We start from the raw sequence: 17,251 nt of genomic DNA on the forward strand, positions 1-17,251 counted from the left end.
CAAGTGCAACACCATCGGCGACACCGTCGACATCGAGATGGACTTCCTGGCCGTCACCATGGTGCACGAGTGGCTGCACAACGACAACGTCGGCGCCGCCGTCGTGGGCTCGCACATCACCGATGTCAGCACTGACAGCATCCGGGCCTACGGGCCCTACTGGACGCGCCAGCTGCTCAGGACCAACCCCGGCCAGTGCATCCTCAACGCAGACAACTATGTCTGGCTGGCGCTCGAGGTCTTCTGGACCAAGCTGTGCCTGAAGAACGGTCGCTACAAGGACCCCGTGGGGCCCGCCGCCGTGAGCTGCCAGTACGCGGCCGATCCCAGCGGCGCCATGGGCGTCTGTCCTCTCTTCCAGCGCGAAGGCTGGTGTGACTGCGGCTCCGCGGGCGACTTCGTCGCGGTCTCGTCTGGCAGCAACCCGTGTCCCTACACGACGCTACCGCAGGGCCTGGCGCCGGTGAACCTGTACGAGAACTGTGGCCCAAAACCTCCGGCGACGGCGTCGTCGCCGCAGTGCGGGCCCAACGACGCTTCTGTCAGCGCCGTCCAGGCCATCAACCAGCAGCTGGACGCCTGGGGCGACGAGTCCCTGTGCTGCAGCGACGGCAGCGGCGGGTGCGCCAACGTCGCCGTCAGCGGAAATGTCGCCGTCGACCTGTGCTCGACGTCCAAGACGCCGCTCTGCATGGGCTGCGCGCGCATGGCCAACTATCTCGAGGGCATCCTCAACACCTGCCAGAAGGACGGCCAGGTGGGGGGTAAACAGGCGATAGTGGAGATGCCGGGGTTGGAGATGGAGATATGACGGAGTATGATGTGTATACGCGGCATGTGTGTAAATTGTGGATATGACTTATATAGTTTTGAGAAATAGTATTCTAAATTCTGCCTATATACGGACACACGTACCGCATTATCTGAACTCCATATTCGTAACCTACTTACATGGGACGAAGAACGTTCCGGGCGTTAAACAGAGGATCCACGGGCAATCTCGCGAAGCTTTAACTCAACCAGCAGCCTATGGCCGACTCGCGAGCAGTGGCGTCTGTTCGTCAACGACGGGGTTAGCATCGTCTGGCGCTGGTGGTCCCTCGAGCGCAGACGGGGAATAGGCATAGGTAGAGGCGTAGGCATAGGCCACGTAGATGCTCTCGACCAGCAGAACGCCCGCTTGAACGCCCATGATCAGGTAAGTGATCCACATGTTAAATGCGTCCATATACTGATACCAAAGGCCGTCTGCGGGTATCCCAAATCGCTCCCACAAGGACACCGCCAGGAGGAAGTATGCCACCGTCTGGACGCAGAGCGTATCAACACTGAGGCTACCGACTCGCTTCAAAGTCCCCGTGTGATAGAACTGGGGCCAGTGGCAGATGAGCGCGAGCAGCGTGGAGATGGCGATCGTCGTGAACGACCAGATCCTCCGCATCAGGTTGTAGTACCCCGGCGAAGGGATGGGGGGGTTGATGTCGAGAAACAGCGACGGGCCCAGCAGCAACACATCGAAGACGAGACTGATCGTGATGATGGAAGTGGCAGTCCTCGTCTTTCGCGGGACGTCTCGGCAATAATAGCGCCCATAGAGAAAGAGTCTGTCATTCCTCTTTGAGTGATCGTCCTGCTCTTCACATGGCTCGCCGCTTACATGACGTGAGACCCAATCCAGTCCGCCGCAACCTGCCAATGGGTCACCAACTCCACGACACATCGCCCAACTGAATACTCAGTTCGGCAGTAGTCCATTGCCGCGGATGCAGCCGGGAGAATGAGCAGGTTGGCTAGATTGGCGGTCGTGGAGACCGCACGCAGGAGGATAAACCACGGCGAGAGGCCATCTGTGGTGCGGCGAGACTGGAGACGGCAATACTGCGGGACGTAGGAGAGGACGATGATGCAGAAGAGAAGGCTGTCAAAGTTAGTAGTGAGCGAGCATAAGCAGATGGAGGACATGCTAGTTGAGGAGTATAGATGCGATCGAGCTGCGGTCAGCAGCCATGATCGGTTGGTTGACGATTGACAGTTGACAGTTGACAGGTTGATAGATCTGAGCAATCAACTGGCCTAGGAAATATGTTCGAAGATGGTCGTCAATGATGAACAAGATTACCCTTAAAAGATGTCAGCTATTATGAAGAAAGACACCCCGCACGGGCGAGTTGGCCCGCACGCCTCGTGACCTGTTGAACAGCCAACTCAAGCCACCAACACATCTACGACTAATGTACTCCGTATGCACAATACAACCAACACCAACTAACGGGCCTCGATCTAGGCATCCATCCTGCTGCGATCATCTGCTTGAATTCAGTCCAGGCAGCACTTTTCGAAGCATGCCTTCACATCTCACATCTATTATGCCTGATTTTCCGCGGGAAGATGATATCCAACTTGACCACCTCCCGCAACCCCACCAGAACTTTTAAATAATACTAATAATAATCATGGCCCCGCGCGTCCTAGCAGAAGCGCGTCTCCCGCCCATCGTCTCCTACTCCGACCCCGCAGATCCACAACTCACCCTGTCGTGGACGCTGCTGGACAGCGCCCACCCCGTCACCGTCGGCCTTACCACCGCCAGCGTGCCGAGCTTCTTCCCTCTCGTCAACTGCCTGCACATCCAGGAAGCTGACACCGGCGAGACGGTGGGCCTTCCGACCGTCGATGTCAACGGCTCCACCGCGCCTCCGCTGCGTCTCGTCCCCGAGCAGAAGGAGCGGTTTGTGACGCTGCACCCGGGTGTGCCGCATGTCTGGAGCGTCTCGTTCCGGCCCTTTGGCCACGAGGTCTTTACCCCCGAGCGCATCAAGGCCATGGGCTCCAAGCGGTACCGGCTGTTGCGACTGGGCATGCAGCTGCTGCGGATTGGGCGGCGATACACGATCCGTGTGAGGGACGGTCTGACCATCGACGCCTGGATGGAGGGCGATCTGGAAGATCTCATCCGGGGAAGTGAGTGGAAGCCGCGCTGGGATGATCCGATTTACGTTACGTCGGCAGAAGCGGTTGAGTTTTGCGTGGAGGAGTAACCAGACGTGGCTGTCTAATTCGAATGCTGGATTCAAACCGTCTATTAAAAGAAAACGAATTCAACAAGTCTAGGGTAGAGTACTAATATATTCAGGACAATCCAGATACCAGAGTGGCCGGCCGACAATTGACCATGTTTGAGTTTATTCTCTTCATATTTGTAATTAAATCAAATTATTACAATTATAATTATAAGATCTTTTATTTCAACTATCTTTAAAATTGGACTAAAGAAAAATTTCTCCAAACTTTTATCTATCTATTGACAATAAACGTATAAAATTAAACTATAGATTTATAGATTTAAGATAACTTTATTCTACTAATAAAAAGTTGTAACCATATTCTTGTATATGAGGAGAATATACTATAGCTATGTAATTTTTACTTTCCTAAAATAATTGATTCTAAAGGGCTCATCATCATCATTAAATATAAATGTGATTTTTTAGGGAGTGGGAAAATTTTAGAGGCAGCTTTCATTTTTTTTTTAAAAAAAAAAACAAAAGTTATTATAAGTCTGCTGCCTTGGATAAAGATATCTTAAATTTTCAACATAAAAAAGAAAAGTAGTTAACCCTTTGACTAAATTTCTACACTCAAAATTTATTTATTTCTAAAATCCTTCATAGATATAATATTTTTGAGTAGACTGGTTTTGCAGGTATACAGGTAGATAGATAGGCCCATGGCGGAAGCTTCCGAATATGAAACCTGGCTGTAACACAAATGGTTGCAAAAAAGGAAATAAAACCAACCAATGCAGAGTTCAACCCTAGGTAACTACAGAGTAGTTAAAACTGTCCACCTTGTGCGATTCCTTAAAATGTGGCTTACAGTCTCAGGTTTATAAGTCATATCGCCTGTTGAGGAACGACATGTCGCAGACTACGGTATATTTCCTTTTTGGCCAGTTGGCAACTACGCTACTGTCTCAGGGTGCTCCGGAGGTGCTCGCCACTTCCTATCTGGGTAGGTACCTAAAATCATGCCTTCCTTTTCTGGTATTGTCGACGTAGGAGGGCGCCAGATCGATGACAAATCTATGCTGGGACAACTGAATGAGGGATGATCCGTACGTCTCATCTATGCTCTCGCTGTTGCAGATTCGCCCAAAAAGAGACGCCATGACATCTATTCTAGCTGAATCTGAACTGTGGCCCACTAACACACGTTCACTGTCATTTTTTTTTGCCGCATTGACCGGATCTTGTGGGTCTAGTTCCTGTCCCAGTTCCTGTCCCAGTTCCCGTCCCAGTTCCCGTCCTTTCTTTCCATACTAGGCATTTTTCTTGCATGGCTCTGGTCCTGGTTCTGGATCTAATCTGGGAGATTAGATGAGATGAGAGAAAAATACGTGCGCAGTCAGTCCTCAAAATGGCGTCTTCGCCCTCTTCTGTCTGTCTTGTTCTTCCACCCTGGTTTTTGAGTTCCCATTGAGCTGGGCTCGTTGAGGTCTACTGAATTTATACTTACATTCTATCTTCTTTTTTTTGTGACGCTCATTTTTATTTTGTTTTTTGTTGCTCGTATTTTCCATTCGCTGAAGTGCTGGCCATTTCATCATTTATTCAACTCAATTTTTGACTTCTATATATACCCTTCCTCATTCCTTCAATAACATTGCATACTCGTTGTTACTCGTTCACCATGAAATTCTTTTCTCGAGCGGTGCTCGTCGCTCTTTGGTGCTGCACGACAGGCGTCCTCTCGTTCCCCTTGACCAGTCGTCAACAAGCCGTGTCGGATGTCGACGTGTTGCAGTTCGCCTTGACGGTGTGTGAATAAACACCCAAAAGGAATTTTACACCATCTTGCTCACTGTCTCTAGCTGGAGCACCTTGAGAACACCTTCTACAAACAAGCGCTGTCGCAATTCTCCGAGGTCGACTTCCTCGCCGCCGGATTCGATTCAACCTTCTTCGTCAACCTGCAATTCGTCGCTCACGACGAGGAACAGCACGTCGTCGTCCTGCAAGAGACCATCAGCCAGGCCGGAACATCCCCCGTCGCCGCCTGTCAGTATTCCTTCCCGTTCACTGACGTCGCGAGCTTCGTTGGGCTCGCCACCGTCCTCGAAGGCGTCGGCGTCTCAGCCTATCTGGGCGCTGCCAGCATCATCTCCTCAAAACAGATCCTCAACGCGGCCGCCGCCATCACCGTCGCTGAAGGCCTGCATCAGGCCGTCCAGCGGGCCAGTATCCTGGACGTCGTGTCTGCGAACATCGCCGGCACGCCGCTCTCGCCCAATGCCATCTTCACCATCGCCTCAGCCTTTATCCAGTCTTGTCCATCGACGAATGCCGCACTGCCCTTCACGGCGTTCCCCTCGTTGACCGTCGGTGGTGGTGCTGCGGCTCCTACCTCAGTATCTGCCAACTCCGTCGCGACCTTGATCATGAGTAGTAGTGCCAACAGCCTCACTCTCCCGTCAACCGTCTTCGTCACCTTCGTCAGTGCCCTTGACATCGTCAGTGTCCCAGGACAGGTCATCAATAGTTCCGCGGTGACAGCTACAATTCCCGCGCAGGCCCAAGGCCAGACCTACGCCCTGTTGACCAACACGGCCGTGAATGGGACTCTGGACGACAGTGCGGTCATTGCAGGTCCAGCCATTATGGAGGTGACTCCTAGTGCGCCCACGATCAATTTTGGGCTTTTAAGGAAGTAGCTCGTCTTTAGTTATCATGACCCAATGATACGAGCATCAAAACCAATGGAAATAGATGAGATATTTACCTATTTTTTTTCGTTTTTGGTCATTATATCGAAACATCTCAAGAAGAATGTCTACAGTCTACATCGTTGTAGACTTCCAATGTGCACTGAGTATGTAGATTGCAGATCCAATGACGAATGAACGAATGTGTGGGGAAGGGAAGCTTTCGGTGGAGCTCCGATCAAACACTAAAAATTCAATTCAATTCAAAAATTGCCCCGCAAAAGAAATTGAAATCTCATTCCACGCCGCGAACACCTTTGATTCTCCAAACAGAAGAGAGGCAAATTTGGTGTCTCGTCTGTTGAATTATTACTGTCAATTGTCGAAGGGACGATTAACCCTGTGTCTTGCCAATTGCGCAATCTTTCCGCCTCGCGCTTTGAGATTGGCCCCGCATACGCTGTACTGAGTGAGGGGCTGCGCATCTCAATCAGATCAGACCCTTCTTCCATGATCTTTTAACAAGTTATATTAATTAGAGACAATTAATAACCAACCAACCATGATGACGGACCTGACGGACCCGAACCTCGAGATCAACGTCGACCTCGACGTCCAAGAGATCCTCCTCGCCGCGTCACAGCATGACATCGACAAGCTGCGCGAGCTGATCCGATCGAACAATGGTCTCGAGAACCCGGTCAACGTGAAAGATCCAGAAACGGGGTATACGCCCCTTCATGCGGCTATTGCAGCCTGTGAGCCGGACGACGCACCCAACGGCGTACATGCGGATGATACCGAGCAACAGCAGCAGCAGCAGCAGCAGCAGAGTGAGCAGGACAAGGTGATTGAGGCGGGGAGGGAGACCGTCAAGTTTCTCCTGCAAGAAGGCGCGATATGGAATGACTTGGATAACAATGATGAGACGCCTGGATGTCTGGCAAGGAGGTTGGGATTGACGGAACTCTACGAGCTCATGGTCGACGCGGGCGTGCGGGCAGAATTGCTTTTCAATCGGCTGGAAGGGTACGAAAGACTTCCAGACGGCGAGGGTGAAGGTGACGAGGAGGATAAGGAAGAAAAAGAAGAGGACAACCATGCGACGGAAAATGAGGCGCAGGAATCCCAACGAGAAGCGTCGGCTGAGGAATCAGGAACAGCAGAAGTAACGCAACCAGCAGCCGCAGAACCAGACGTTACCAACACCCGATACCTTCAATCAAATTTGACCTTCCAGAACGACCGTCTCTTAGACAGCGACCAGAACGGCGTCATGATGGCCTGGGAAACCGACATAATGGCGAAGACGGCGCGAAAGCTCCTCCCTCGTCCCGGCCTGCGCGCGCTGAACATCGGTCACGGCATGGGTATCGTGGACGGGTTCTTCCAAGAACAGTCCCCCAGCGCGCACCACATCGTCGAGGCCCATCCGGAGGTGATCGCTGAGATGAAGCGGAAAGGCTGGCACGAGAAGCCCGGTGTGAAGATCCATGAAGGCCGGTGGCAGGACGTCCTTCCGGCGCTGGTCGAGCAGGGCGAGACCTTCGACGCCATCTACTACGACACCTTTGCCGAGTCGTATGCGGATTTCCGGCAATTTCTCTCCGAACATGTCATTGGGCTGTTGGACCCGAGCGGGCAATGGGGCTTCTTCAACGGCATGGGTGCTGACCGGCAGATCAGCTACGATGTCTATCAGAAAGTCGTGGAGATGGATCTGTTTGAGGCCGGGTTTGACGTCGACTGGGAGAATATCCCCGTTCCGAAGTTGGAGGGTGAATGGACGGGGGTCCGACGGCCGTACTGGGTGGTGGATAACTATCGACTGCCTACTTGCAGGTATATGGATTAGACCAGCTGGCAAATGACCTGATTGGAGCGTGAACTTACCAGAGATACCCAAATAAACTACATTATAATGAAACTCACGCTTTGTACTTATAGTCCTAAACAAAACTTTTCGCCTATTTTTAGTTATTCGTACTGTAGAGAGTTCCACGTGAGGGTGAGATGCGGTCCGCTGACTGGACCTCGTACCGTGGATATACTCTGTAAGAGGGCTCACCTAGCGACTTGAGATTGTCCGCTTATCGAAGACTTTCCAATGGGTCCGTTGACTGATCTTCAAGCTGCGGCTCTCGCTAGACAGTCTTTTAGCAGTGAATATGCAAATGTGACAACCGCTCTGATCTCCTTTCCTCTCAGCAGCTGTAAGTGCATTGAGGCAGACGTCCTTGATACCATCAGTCAACATGACGCCATCTCCACCTCCTGCCGGATCCTTGTTCTCCGTTCGAAGAGTTTGATCCAGTCAAGGCCTCTGATTCTCCTCCTCCTCCTCCGCCACAGCGACCAAAGTTACATCTCCAAGAGCAGAGATTGCTCTCTAGGATATCTCCTCCACTATGAAACAGATGACATGCCTGTGTCGTGACCTCCACCAGCACCATGGAGTTTCTGGGTTCGTCTCGCAAGACTGGAAAGAAAGTCGAAGAAAATGAAATAATGGTAATAAGAATAATATTCTTGACCTCGACAGAGGAAGTAATGTACAATGTCAACGTACTGTACAATGTCGTATGTAGGGTTTCTTTCTGCCTGTACAGAATCATGGTGAAGACAGAGAACTAGGAGTGCAAGGAGGCGATGAAGGGTATGGTCTGATTCCAACACTAGAAAGAGGTATAGTAGAACAGCCGGAATAACCAAAGCGGGCTGGAGACAAGGACAGAAATGAAATAGGAGCAGGCATTGGTATCATTGAAAGAGGATTAGACATTGAAAGAGGATTAGAAATAACAAGGGGTATGAATCATAATGCATGGCTCTGGTACTCGTTACCGCTAAAACCTCACGTATCCACCCAGCATAACCGCTTTCCTGTCACTGTACAGTATAGTGCCTACAACTGAATGAGGTCAACTTCGGAAAAGTCAGGAGGACTGCGGCTGAAGATGGTGCGGCATTTGCCGTCCAGAGCCTGGTATTCATTACTGATCCAGATGTGCTTGCTGAATCGCTGCGTGCGATAGATCTCATCGTCACTGACTCCGAGATCATCGCGAGGGATCCAGATAACGGGACGCCTCGCGCGTAACGCCTCATGCTGGAACGCCCGCTGTACCAGCTGATCACGCTCGTCAGGCGTCAGGTCCTCGAGTTCGTCATGGATGCCAGCGAAGAGCGCATGCCCAATCGTCTTGGTTGGGGGACCCTGGTTTTCTTCATCATGAACCAGTTTCTCACGCAGTCTCTGGATCGAAGGTACGTCGACTTTCGAGTTGGTCCCAAAGAACTTCGAGCGGCGATTCTGAGAGCGATCGGCCCAGGTGTTTTGTTTCCCGACGAGCTTTCCGACATTTCCCAGAGCGTTCGCACTCTTTGCTGCAAATTCGTGAGTATTCTTTCTCCGCCCCTTTTCGACCTCGATTTTCCTTAGTTCGATGTCCTGCGCTCTGCTCTCTGCAGCTTGCTCCTCTTGTTCACGTTCTTTCAGCTCACGTTCAATGCCTTCCTGGTCGTCATCCTCAGGAGGCAGACCTAGCCTCGCCCGCTGAGCTCTGGCAAATTCTTCATCTCTGCGAACTGCGTCGTCCTCCAACGTAATCGGCAGATAGCGAATCAGCGGAGAGAATGCCTCGTTCAGGAGAAATTGGTACCCGATAGTGAGGATGAGGACAATGATCATGATGATTGCTTGACCTTTACAGGCGACATTGCCGTCGACATCGCGCACAAGGAAGAACAGCCCTATCAAGCAAAGTTCCATCACATAAATCCCTGTGAACAGCTGGTTGATGGCTTTCGGAAAGAGAAGACCACCAGTGTCGAAGCGGAACTTGGTCACATATAGGGTATTGTACCGATAGACGAACCAGAAGAGACCAAAGGTGATGACATTGAACACCATAATAAGAGGTGCAACGATACAGTAAATGAGGCCTGCATGAATTTTTTTTTTCGATGAGAAAGAAGCCAAGAAAAAAACAAAAAAGGAAAATGAGTTGTTCGCACTCACCAATTGATGCGAGTGTCGTGTAGACAGGAAAGAAGGTGCCCCATTGCATCTGGTTCAAGTTCGTTGTCCGAGCCCATTTCATCCTGGCAGTGTTGTCGAAAATCGGTGCTAGAATAAACCAGCTTATGAGATTAAAGATCTGGACAAGAGCTCCGGCGCTGACGGACATGGCCTGAAGGATCATGTAAGAGAAGAAATAATTGCTTGACTTCGGAATGTTCTGCGCTAGGATTTGAGGCCAGCCGATGATGTTCGTAAAGGAGTCGAAAATGGTGGAAAAGCTGGAGGAGATGGCAACGACCAGGAACAACTGCACGAAGAGAAATGCGAAATAGTAGTTCTGGACAGTGAGCTCAATAGCCATCCCCGTTTGCACTCCTTGCGTCTTCGTAAGGAACCGCAAAATAAGAGGCAGCAGAGCCATAAGGATGGCGAGGAAAAGTGGCGGCAGGACACCTTGGACGGCCGAAAAGAACCATTCTGGCAGCTTAGAGAGCCAGGACAGCCACGTGAACTTTCCTTCTAGATACGAAAGCTGTGAAAGGAGACCAGTGAAGGCGACGGGAAATGCCCATCCTACGACCATGCCGCAAACGACGAAGAAGATGCCAAAGGTTCGCAGATATCGTTCCCACCATCTAATTGACATATTGTCCCATATGACATCATCCGGAGAAATTTCGACAATCCGTGGAGCCATCTGTTTCGGAATATGGTGACTGACTGCTTGACAAGCCATATGGGCTGCAACCTGATGGTTGAACTGAATGAATGCCGAATTCATCAGCGGGAATCTCTCCGGATGCTGCTGGTCAATTTCGATCTCAAGATTCAGACGCGCCACTTCTTTTCTGCAATAATCGATAGTGTCGACCTTTTTACCAATCAGGGGAAGAGACGGCATCCAACTGAGGCCGAAGATGGGCAACCGCATGGTCTCACGATCCTTTTCCTTGATGTATTTTTTCCACAAGGGCTCTCCACAATCACGTTCATAATCTTCATTATAAGCCAGTGGATATTCCTCCCCGTCAGCTTTGTCCTCATCCTTTCTGCTATGATGCTGCTTCTCTGGGGGTTGGTCAAGGCTGCCACGTTGAGACTCCACCTCCTCCCCAAGGTTATCCGGGGTTCCAGGTTTGGTCAGAGGAATTTCATCTCCCTGGGGTTTCCGTTCGCTCTTGAGACTCCTGAGACTCCTGAGACTCCGCTTCGACTTTGGCGATGTGTTCCGCGCCCAAAACGGCCGGCTAGGTTCAGGCTGTGGATCTTCGGAATCCTCGCGGGACGGCCTATGGTCTGGTTCTCTGCCTTGTTCCGGGCTGTAACCAGCAGGAGCTGCCTCGCTTTCATTGCTGGATCGTGAAAAGCGATGTCCGGGACCAACACCGTCTCCCAGTTGTTCATCCTGAATTCCCCTACCATCGGCATCAGGAACAAAGCCCGGGTTTCTACTGAGCTGTTCATCAACACCCTTTTCGATTTTTTTGATCCCTCCCAAGACCGATTTACCCAGCACAGTCGCTCCGTGGCCTACCGCATTGAGCCCTTCTCCAACGACCGGGATGAACGCTCGACTCCTTTGACTCTCACTAGACGTAGCTCGGCCACTGGAACGGTTTTCCTGGTTCAGAGCTTCGCTGACAGTGTGAGCAACCTGATGAGGATTACCGGAGCTGATACCGGACCCCATTACCATCTCTGAAGCTCTCTTATCGGCAGCCTCCTTTTCCCTTTCCATCTGTGTGGCGCTCTTGCCGGCTTTCTTTGCTTCGGCCCTTGCCTGCTTGAGCTGTGCTTTCTTGCACTTTCTGATCAATTCTGTCTCTGCAGACTCCAGGAGCAGAGCTAGCTTGTTTCTCAGCTTGACCTTTTCGTTCAGCTCATCGAAGTTTCGATTGATCCAGATATTCCGAACGCCTCCAGGAAATACGTCATACAGATTGTTGAGGGCCTCTACCGAGAGCCATTTCCGTGGAATTGCGGTGACAAGCACAGTTGTCGCAGAGGCCCGAAGTCTATGTTGTGGAGAAGTTAGATACGCCTGCCGGAGACGGATGTAACCCCTAAGTTCGTCGAAGAACACAGCGCAGACATAGACGATGCTGATGACTGCTAATACCAGATGGGCCCAGTAGCGATCCGTATGCTCCGGTGCAACATTGCCCCATGCCAATTGGTCCAAGCCAGTCACGTTCCATCTAGAACTATTGGAGTTGCCTTCCAGGTTGTTATCTTTCCCTCCCACCTTATTCAATGGAATAAGAATTGGCAAAATCAGAATTCCAAGAGGGAGAAAGATCTTCAGAAGCATGCGCAGGTATCTCAGAAAGAAATATGCATCCAGGCCACACTTCTGAATGAACTCCGAATTGGACGTACGAAAGACAGCAATGATCCAACGAAAGAGGCCTGGAGGTGACGGCTTTGTACGTTCACGGTCTGGAACAAGGTATGTACGCGGTTGGCTAGTAGAGAATTCAACTGTCAGTTGCAAATATAATCACAGGGAACACGACCTGAGGTCCAAAATACTCACTAAATACGAGTGAGCTTTCCCTTCAGGAGGAGAAAGAGGAGCGTTTCCACCGCAAATACTATGATGGCAGTGACCAAAGATGCAAGAAAGGCCTTGAGGGACATCCCATAGTTGCGCTGGGCAGTGCCGCTTGACCCATCAAGCGCAGCTCCAAGGTCGTCGTTCGATGACATTTTGGACACAGGCTGAAACTATATTCCCAATGACACTGTTCAAAAACCGTATGTCCAGTCGAACGTGGTCTTTGTACGCAGAACGGCCAAGGTTGCCGAACGGAAAGACGTCACAGAGAAATAAGGATGAATGCCATGAATGATCGCGACTACCTCGTCATGAAAGAGAGCTGGACGGGTAGAATGGTCCAATATCAGTTATCTATGGTCGATCCTGGTCCCTGTTTGCTGTCCTTGTCCTGAGTCGCCCGACCAAGATTCAAGATTTCAACAGAGGAACGTACCAGCATTCAGGGTGAAGCGCGCGGAAAATGGTGAACAGGAACACACCATTGGCTTCAACAGAGTTAATAGCACACAAAGATTGGGGAGAAAAGCTAGCAGATCATGCTAATTAGTGGATGGCGTCTCGGACCGCCTCCACAGCAGCGCCAGCAACCCTCCAGTCGACGAGGAAGACCATCGGGGGGTTCCAAGAAGCCTAGGGCGGCATGACATCAACGGCGCCAAAGCTTATTGGGTCCCCTGGGTCATTGGACGATAGGCTAAGGTGCCACGGGCGCTATCTAGCGTATGTCGCACATTTGATCTCCTGAACCCCTCCATTGGACACGACATATCGTACACTTGTCGATAAGAACAGGAGAGCGCTTGGTGTTTCATCCTCCTCTCCATCAGATTTGATCATTGGATTTTATTCTGTAAATAGTGTCAACAGGTATCATGAGGTACTACTTAGGCACGTAGGTAGGTAGGCGATAACGGGCCCCTGAGCTGTGGCGGTGCAGCCAAAAACCCACCTTGATCACGTGATGTTTCATCGATTAACCATGTATGATTATGTAATCAGGATCACATGATCACACAGATAGTGACGCCTGACGCGTCTACCCAAAATGGAAACACTTTACGCGTCCGTTCGTGGTGCGACGCGTCCCTTGTTCTCCACCAAGAACCTTCAGGCCTCTCTCCGATTTTACTCTGAGCGCAGCGCTACAACGTCCTTCACGACAACAAACGCTCCGACAGCGACCTTCCGAGGGCAAACACATCATGTCTTCACCAGCTTCTTCTCGTCGTCGCGGCGGAGCAGCCAGGGACTCGGCAACCTCGACACCCCGCTCCAGACGCTCCCAACAAGCGCCCAGTAGCCCTTCTGCGGCGATGGATGACCAGCAGTCACAGACTAATGGCTCACAAGCGACTCCCCGCGCCTCCAGACGGTTAAGAGGTGAAGCGGCCGTTCAATCATCCTCACCACTGTTTTATCAGTCTTCCTCCCCCGCACGTCAATCCACGCGTGGACAAGAAGCCAGAATGGATATCAGCTCACCCGTGAGGGAATCGTCCGTTGCGGAGGACGGGGACACAACACCTCGGGGCAATAGACAAGCAGTTAGAGGTACGATCTACAATAGTATAAAAGGGCTTTTGTCTACTTGGATTTACTACTCTTTTTATCAATTCAATCCTCGGTGCTGATTAGATCCCAGATTCCTCGCCGATCCGCTACATGTCGAGCTCAAGCCCACCGAGAAACAACAATCGCCAGGAACCCCGCTCGGACATTCCCAGCAGCAGCAGCGGACTCTTTGTTCGCTCTTCGCGTCCCAACGGTCCAGAATACTCGCGTGCCTCCTCGCGGCGAGGTGACATCCATTCGGATACCTTTGGGTCGACGCCCAACCGCCGGCGAAGACTGTTCGTTGATGCCAATGGCATGCCTGTCAACGACGCTGGACCCCATTCCGATGCCACGTTCTCCAACATCCATCCAGACACCTCGGAAGCCGAGGCTCTGGGCGGGAGCTCAACCCGTGTCATTTGGGGTACCAACATCTCGATTCAGGACTCCATGTCTGCATTCAAGAACTTCCTGTACAACTATGCAAAGAAATACCGCATGTGGGCTGATGGAGCCACAGAGGCGGAGACACGTGCCATGGGTGAGGAGGCAGAAGAGAGAGAATACATCACTATGCTGAACAACATGCGCAAGCTTGGTGTAACGGGCCTCAACCTGGACGCCAAAAACCTCAAGGCTTACCCCTCTACGCTGAAGCTGTGGCATCAATTACAAGCATACCCTCAGGAAATCATTCCCCTGATGGATCAGACGGTGAAGGACGTTATGGTGGAGTTGGCTGCAAAGGAAATGGAGACCCTGAGGAACCAGGCTCTGAGAAACCAGCCGCGCGCAAGAGACAGCAGCTCAGCACCCCCAGCACCCAGCTCCGATGTCATGAGCGATGCCGTTCGCGCTCCCCCTCCTGAGATTCCGGATTTGGTGGCGGAAGTCGAGAACAAGACATACAAGGTTCTGCCTTTTGGCTTAGACAAGACGGTCAACATGCGAGACTTGGACCCTGCTGGTATTGTGACCTTGAACAGGCAATCAGAGGTTCATTGCTAACGAGAGGTCTCTAGATATGGACAAGCTTATCAGCATCAAGGGTCTGGTTATCCGTACCACACCAATCATCCCAGACATGAAAGAAGGTAGGCAACACCGGTTGAGCCGAATTTGGGTCATCTTAGACGAGCTGATGATCTCTGTGTAGCGTTCTTTTCCTGTCAGGTGTGCAACCACAGCGTCCGGGTCGACATTGACCGCGGAAAAATTCAAGAGCCCACTGTCTGTCCGCGACGTGTTTGCAACAGCCCCAACTCGATGCAGCTGATTCACAACCGCTGTGTCTTTGCAGACAAGCAAGTGATCAAACTGCAAGAGACGCCCGACACTGTTCCAGATGGACAAACACCCCATTCAGTTTCACTGTGTGCCTATGACGAACTGGTCGATGTCTGCAAGGCAGGTGATCGCGTTGAAGTTACTGGTATTTTCCGATGTAATCCCGTACGCGTGAACCCTCGGCAACGGACGACCAAAGCACTCTTCAAGACGTACGTGGACGTTCTGCATATCCAAAAGATCGACCGTAAGAAACTTGGGATCGACGTGTCGACTGTTGAGCAAGAACTTTCCGAACAAGTCGCGGGAGACGTTGAGCAGACGCGGAAGATCACTGAAGAGGAAGAACGGAAAATCAAAGAAACTGCAGCGCGGCCCGATGTCTACGAGCTTTTGGCCCGTTCGGTGGCACCCAGCATCTACGAGATGGATGACGTGAAGAAGGGCATCCTGCTCCAACTGTTTGGAGGCACGAATAAGACCTTCCAAAAGGGTGGCAACCCTCGGTATCGAGGCGACATCAACATTCTTCTCTGCGGTGACCCTTCCACATCTAAGTCACAGCTTCTCCGATATGTCCACAAAATCGCCCCTCGGGGTGTGTATACCAGTGGCAAGGGTTCGTCCGCCGTCGGTCTGACAGCCTACGTAACTCGCGACCCTGAGACACGCCAACTCGTACTCGAATCGGGTGCACTTGTACTCTCGGACGGAGGCATCTGCTGCATTGACGAGTTTGACAAGATGAACGAGTCGACGCGATCAGTGCTGCATGAAGTCATGGAGCAGCAGACGGTCTCCATCGCGAAGGCCGGCATTATCACGACCCTCAACGCCAGAACAAGTATCCTGGCCTCTGCCAACCCTATTGGCAGCAAGTACAACCCCAACCTGCCGGTCCCTCAAAACATTGACCTGCCGCCGACATTGCTGTCTCGATTCGACCTGGTGTATCTTGTCCTTGACCGGGTCGATGAACAGGAGGATCGGCGATTGGCCAAGCATCTTGTGGGAATGTATCTGGAGGACACGCCTGAGAACGCGAGTCGGGAGGAGATTCTGGTAAGTCAAGCCGCTCAATTGCAGATCAGACAATGGAGTTTTTTTTTTCCCTTCTTACTGACGGTATTACCTTTCGAACAGCCGATTGAATTCCTCACTGCATACATCACATATGCCAAGACCAACATCCACCCCGTCCTAACGCCAGCCGCTGCCACAGCTCTCACCGATGCCTACGTCGCGATGCGCAAGTTGGGAGACGACATCCGCTCCGCCGATCGCCGCATCACTGCCACCACGCGTCAATTGGAGTCGATGATCCGGCTGTCGGAAGCGCACGCCCGCATGCGGTTGTCTCCGGAAGTCACGGCAGATGATGTCGAGGAGGCGGTGCGTCTCATCCGATCCGCTCTCAAGCAGGCGGCCACGGACGCGCGCACGGGTCTGATCGACATGAGCCTGCTGACGGAGGGCACGAGCGCCAGCGAACGCCGCCACCGCGAGAACCTGAAGCGGGGCGTGCTGGCGGTTGTGGACGAGATGGGCGCCTCCGGCGGTGCGCCTCGCTGGGCAGACGTCTATCGCCGACTGAGCGAGCAGAGCAGCGTCGAAGTCGACGGCGGCGAGTTCGCAGACGCGGTGCGGGCGTTGGAACTGGAGGGACTGGTCAATGTCGTCGGGGAGGGTGCTCGGAGGAGTATCCGACGCGTGGGTGGCGCCATCATGTAATCGTCTACGCCAGGATTTATTTATTTTTATGGATGATCAGTGATGATGGTACTTATTCATGTTGATGTCGATTCGACGATTCGATTCTATTCTCTTGATACGGGATGATATGTATAATGCGATCAGCTGTTGATAGGTGATAAATAGGCCAGGTAGAGGTTTCGCATGAAGGAATGGGAACAACAGCAATGGGTCTTTCTTTACTTCCAACTGAGATGGGAAAACTGGACGTATCTCAGCGCAATTATCAGGACGGTAGATGCTGGCCATAGTTTAGCAGAGTGCTACGAGTAGTAGAGGGTTAGAAGTAGATCCTATGGTCATTATCAAACCAATAGCACCCACGAAACGAGGTCTCGATCTTTATGCGAAACGAGATATCGTATGCCTCCCA

The 17,251-nt window shown here is 51.8% G+C and overlaps 6 protein-coding genes across 6 annotated transcripts; 4 read left to right on the forward strand and 2 right to left on the reverse strand.

Annotated features, from left to right (window-relative positions):
- Positions 1 to 58: 58 nt before the first annotated feature.
- VTN77DRAFT_6582 (uncharacterized protein) lies at positions 59 to 811 on the forward strand (the record flags this gene model as incomplete). Its single annotated transcript, XM_069422876.1, has 1 exon — positions 59 to 811. One exon carries the CDS (start codon positions 59 to 61, stop codon positions 809 to 811), a length of 753 nt encoding a protein of 250 aa, XP_069281492.1.
- Positions 812 to 1,027: 216 nt separating this feature from the next.
- Positions 1,028 to 2,008, reverse strand: VTN77DRAFT_6583 (uncharacterized protein; the record flags this gene model as incomplete). Its single annotated transcript, XM_069422877.1, has 3 exons — positions 1,028 to 1,604; positions 1,658 to 1,918; positions 1,965 to 2,008. 3 exons carry the CDS (start codon positions 2,006 to 2,008, stop codon positions 1,028 to 1,030), a joined length of 882 nt encoding a protein of 293 aa, XP_069281493.1.
- Positions 2,009 to 2,453: 445 nt separating this feature from the next.
- VTN77DRAFT_6584 (uncharacterized protein) lies at positions 2,454 to 3,038 on the forward strand (the record flags this gene model as incomplete). The annotated part of the gene is made up of 1 exon (XM_069422878.1): positions 2,454 to 3,038. One exon carries the CDS (start codon positions 2,454 to 2,456, stop codon positions 3,036 to 3,038), a length of 585 nt encoding a protein of 194 aa, XP_069281494.1.
- Positions 3,039 to 6,263: 3,225 nt separating this feature from the next.
- VTN77DRAFT_6585 (uncharacterized protein) lies at positions 6,264 to 7,556 on the forward strand (the record flags this gene model as incomplete). The annotated part of the gene is made up of 1 exon (XM_069422879.1): positions 6,264 to 7,556. The coding sequence occupies one exon, from the start codon at positions 6,264 to 6,266 to the stop codon at positions 7,554 to 7,556; it is 1,293 nt and encodes a 430-aa protein (XP_069281495.1).
- Positions 7,557 to 8,606: 1,050 nt separating this feature from the next.
- Positions 8,607 to 12,434, reverse strand: VTN77DRAFT_6586 (uncharacterized protein; the record flags this gene model as incomplete). Its single annotated transcript, XM_069422880.1, has 3 exons — positions 8,607 to 9,646; positions 9,723 to 12,190; positions 12,262 to 12,434. 3 exons carry the CDS (start codon positions 12,432 to 12,434, stop codon positions 8,607 to 8,609), a joined length of 3,681 nt encoding a protein of 1,226 aa, XP_069281496.1.
- Positions 12,435 to 13,487: 1,053 nt separating this feature from the next.
- Positions 13,488 to 16,857, forward strand: VTN77DRAFT_6587 (uncharacterized protein; the record flags this gene model as incomplete). The annotated part of the gene is made up of 5 exons (XM_069422881.1): positions 13,488 to 13,836; positions 13,928 to 14,806; positions 14,862 to 14,933; positions 14,996 to 16,188; positions 16,270 to 16,857. 5 exons carry the CDS (start codon positions 13,488 to 13,490, stop codon positions 16,855 to 16,857), a joined length of 3,081 nt encoding a protein of 1,026 aa, XP_069281497.1.
- Positions 16,858 to 17,251: the final 394 nt, after the last annotated feature.

Source organism: Rasamsonia byssochlamydoides (assembly GCF_041956645.1).
Source record: "Rasamsonia byssochlamydoides strain NRRL 3658 unplaced genomic scaffold VTN77scaffold_5, whole genome shotgun sequence".
In the NCBI taxonomy this organism is placed as follows: Eukaryota; Fungi; Ascomycota; class Eurotiomycetes; order Eurotiales; family Trichocomaceae; genus Rasamsonia; species Rasamsonia byssochlamydoides.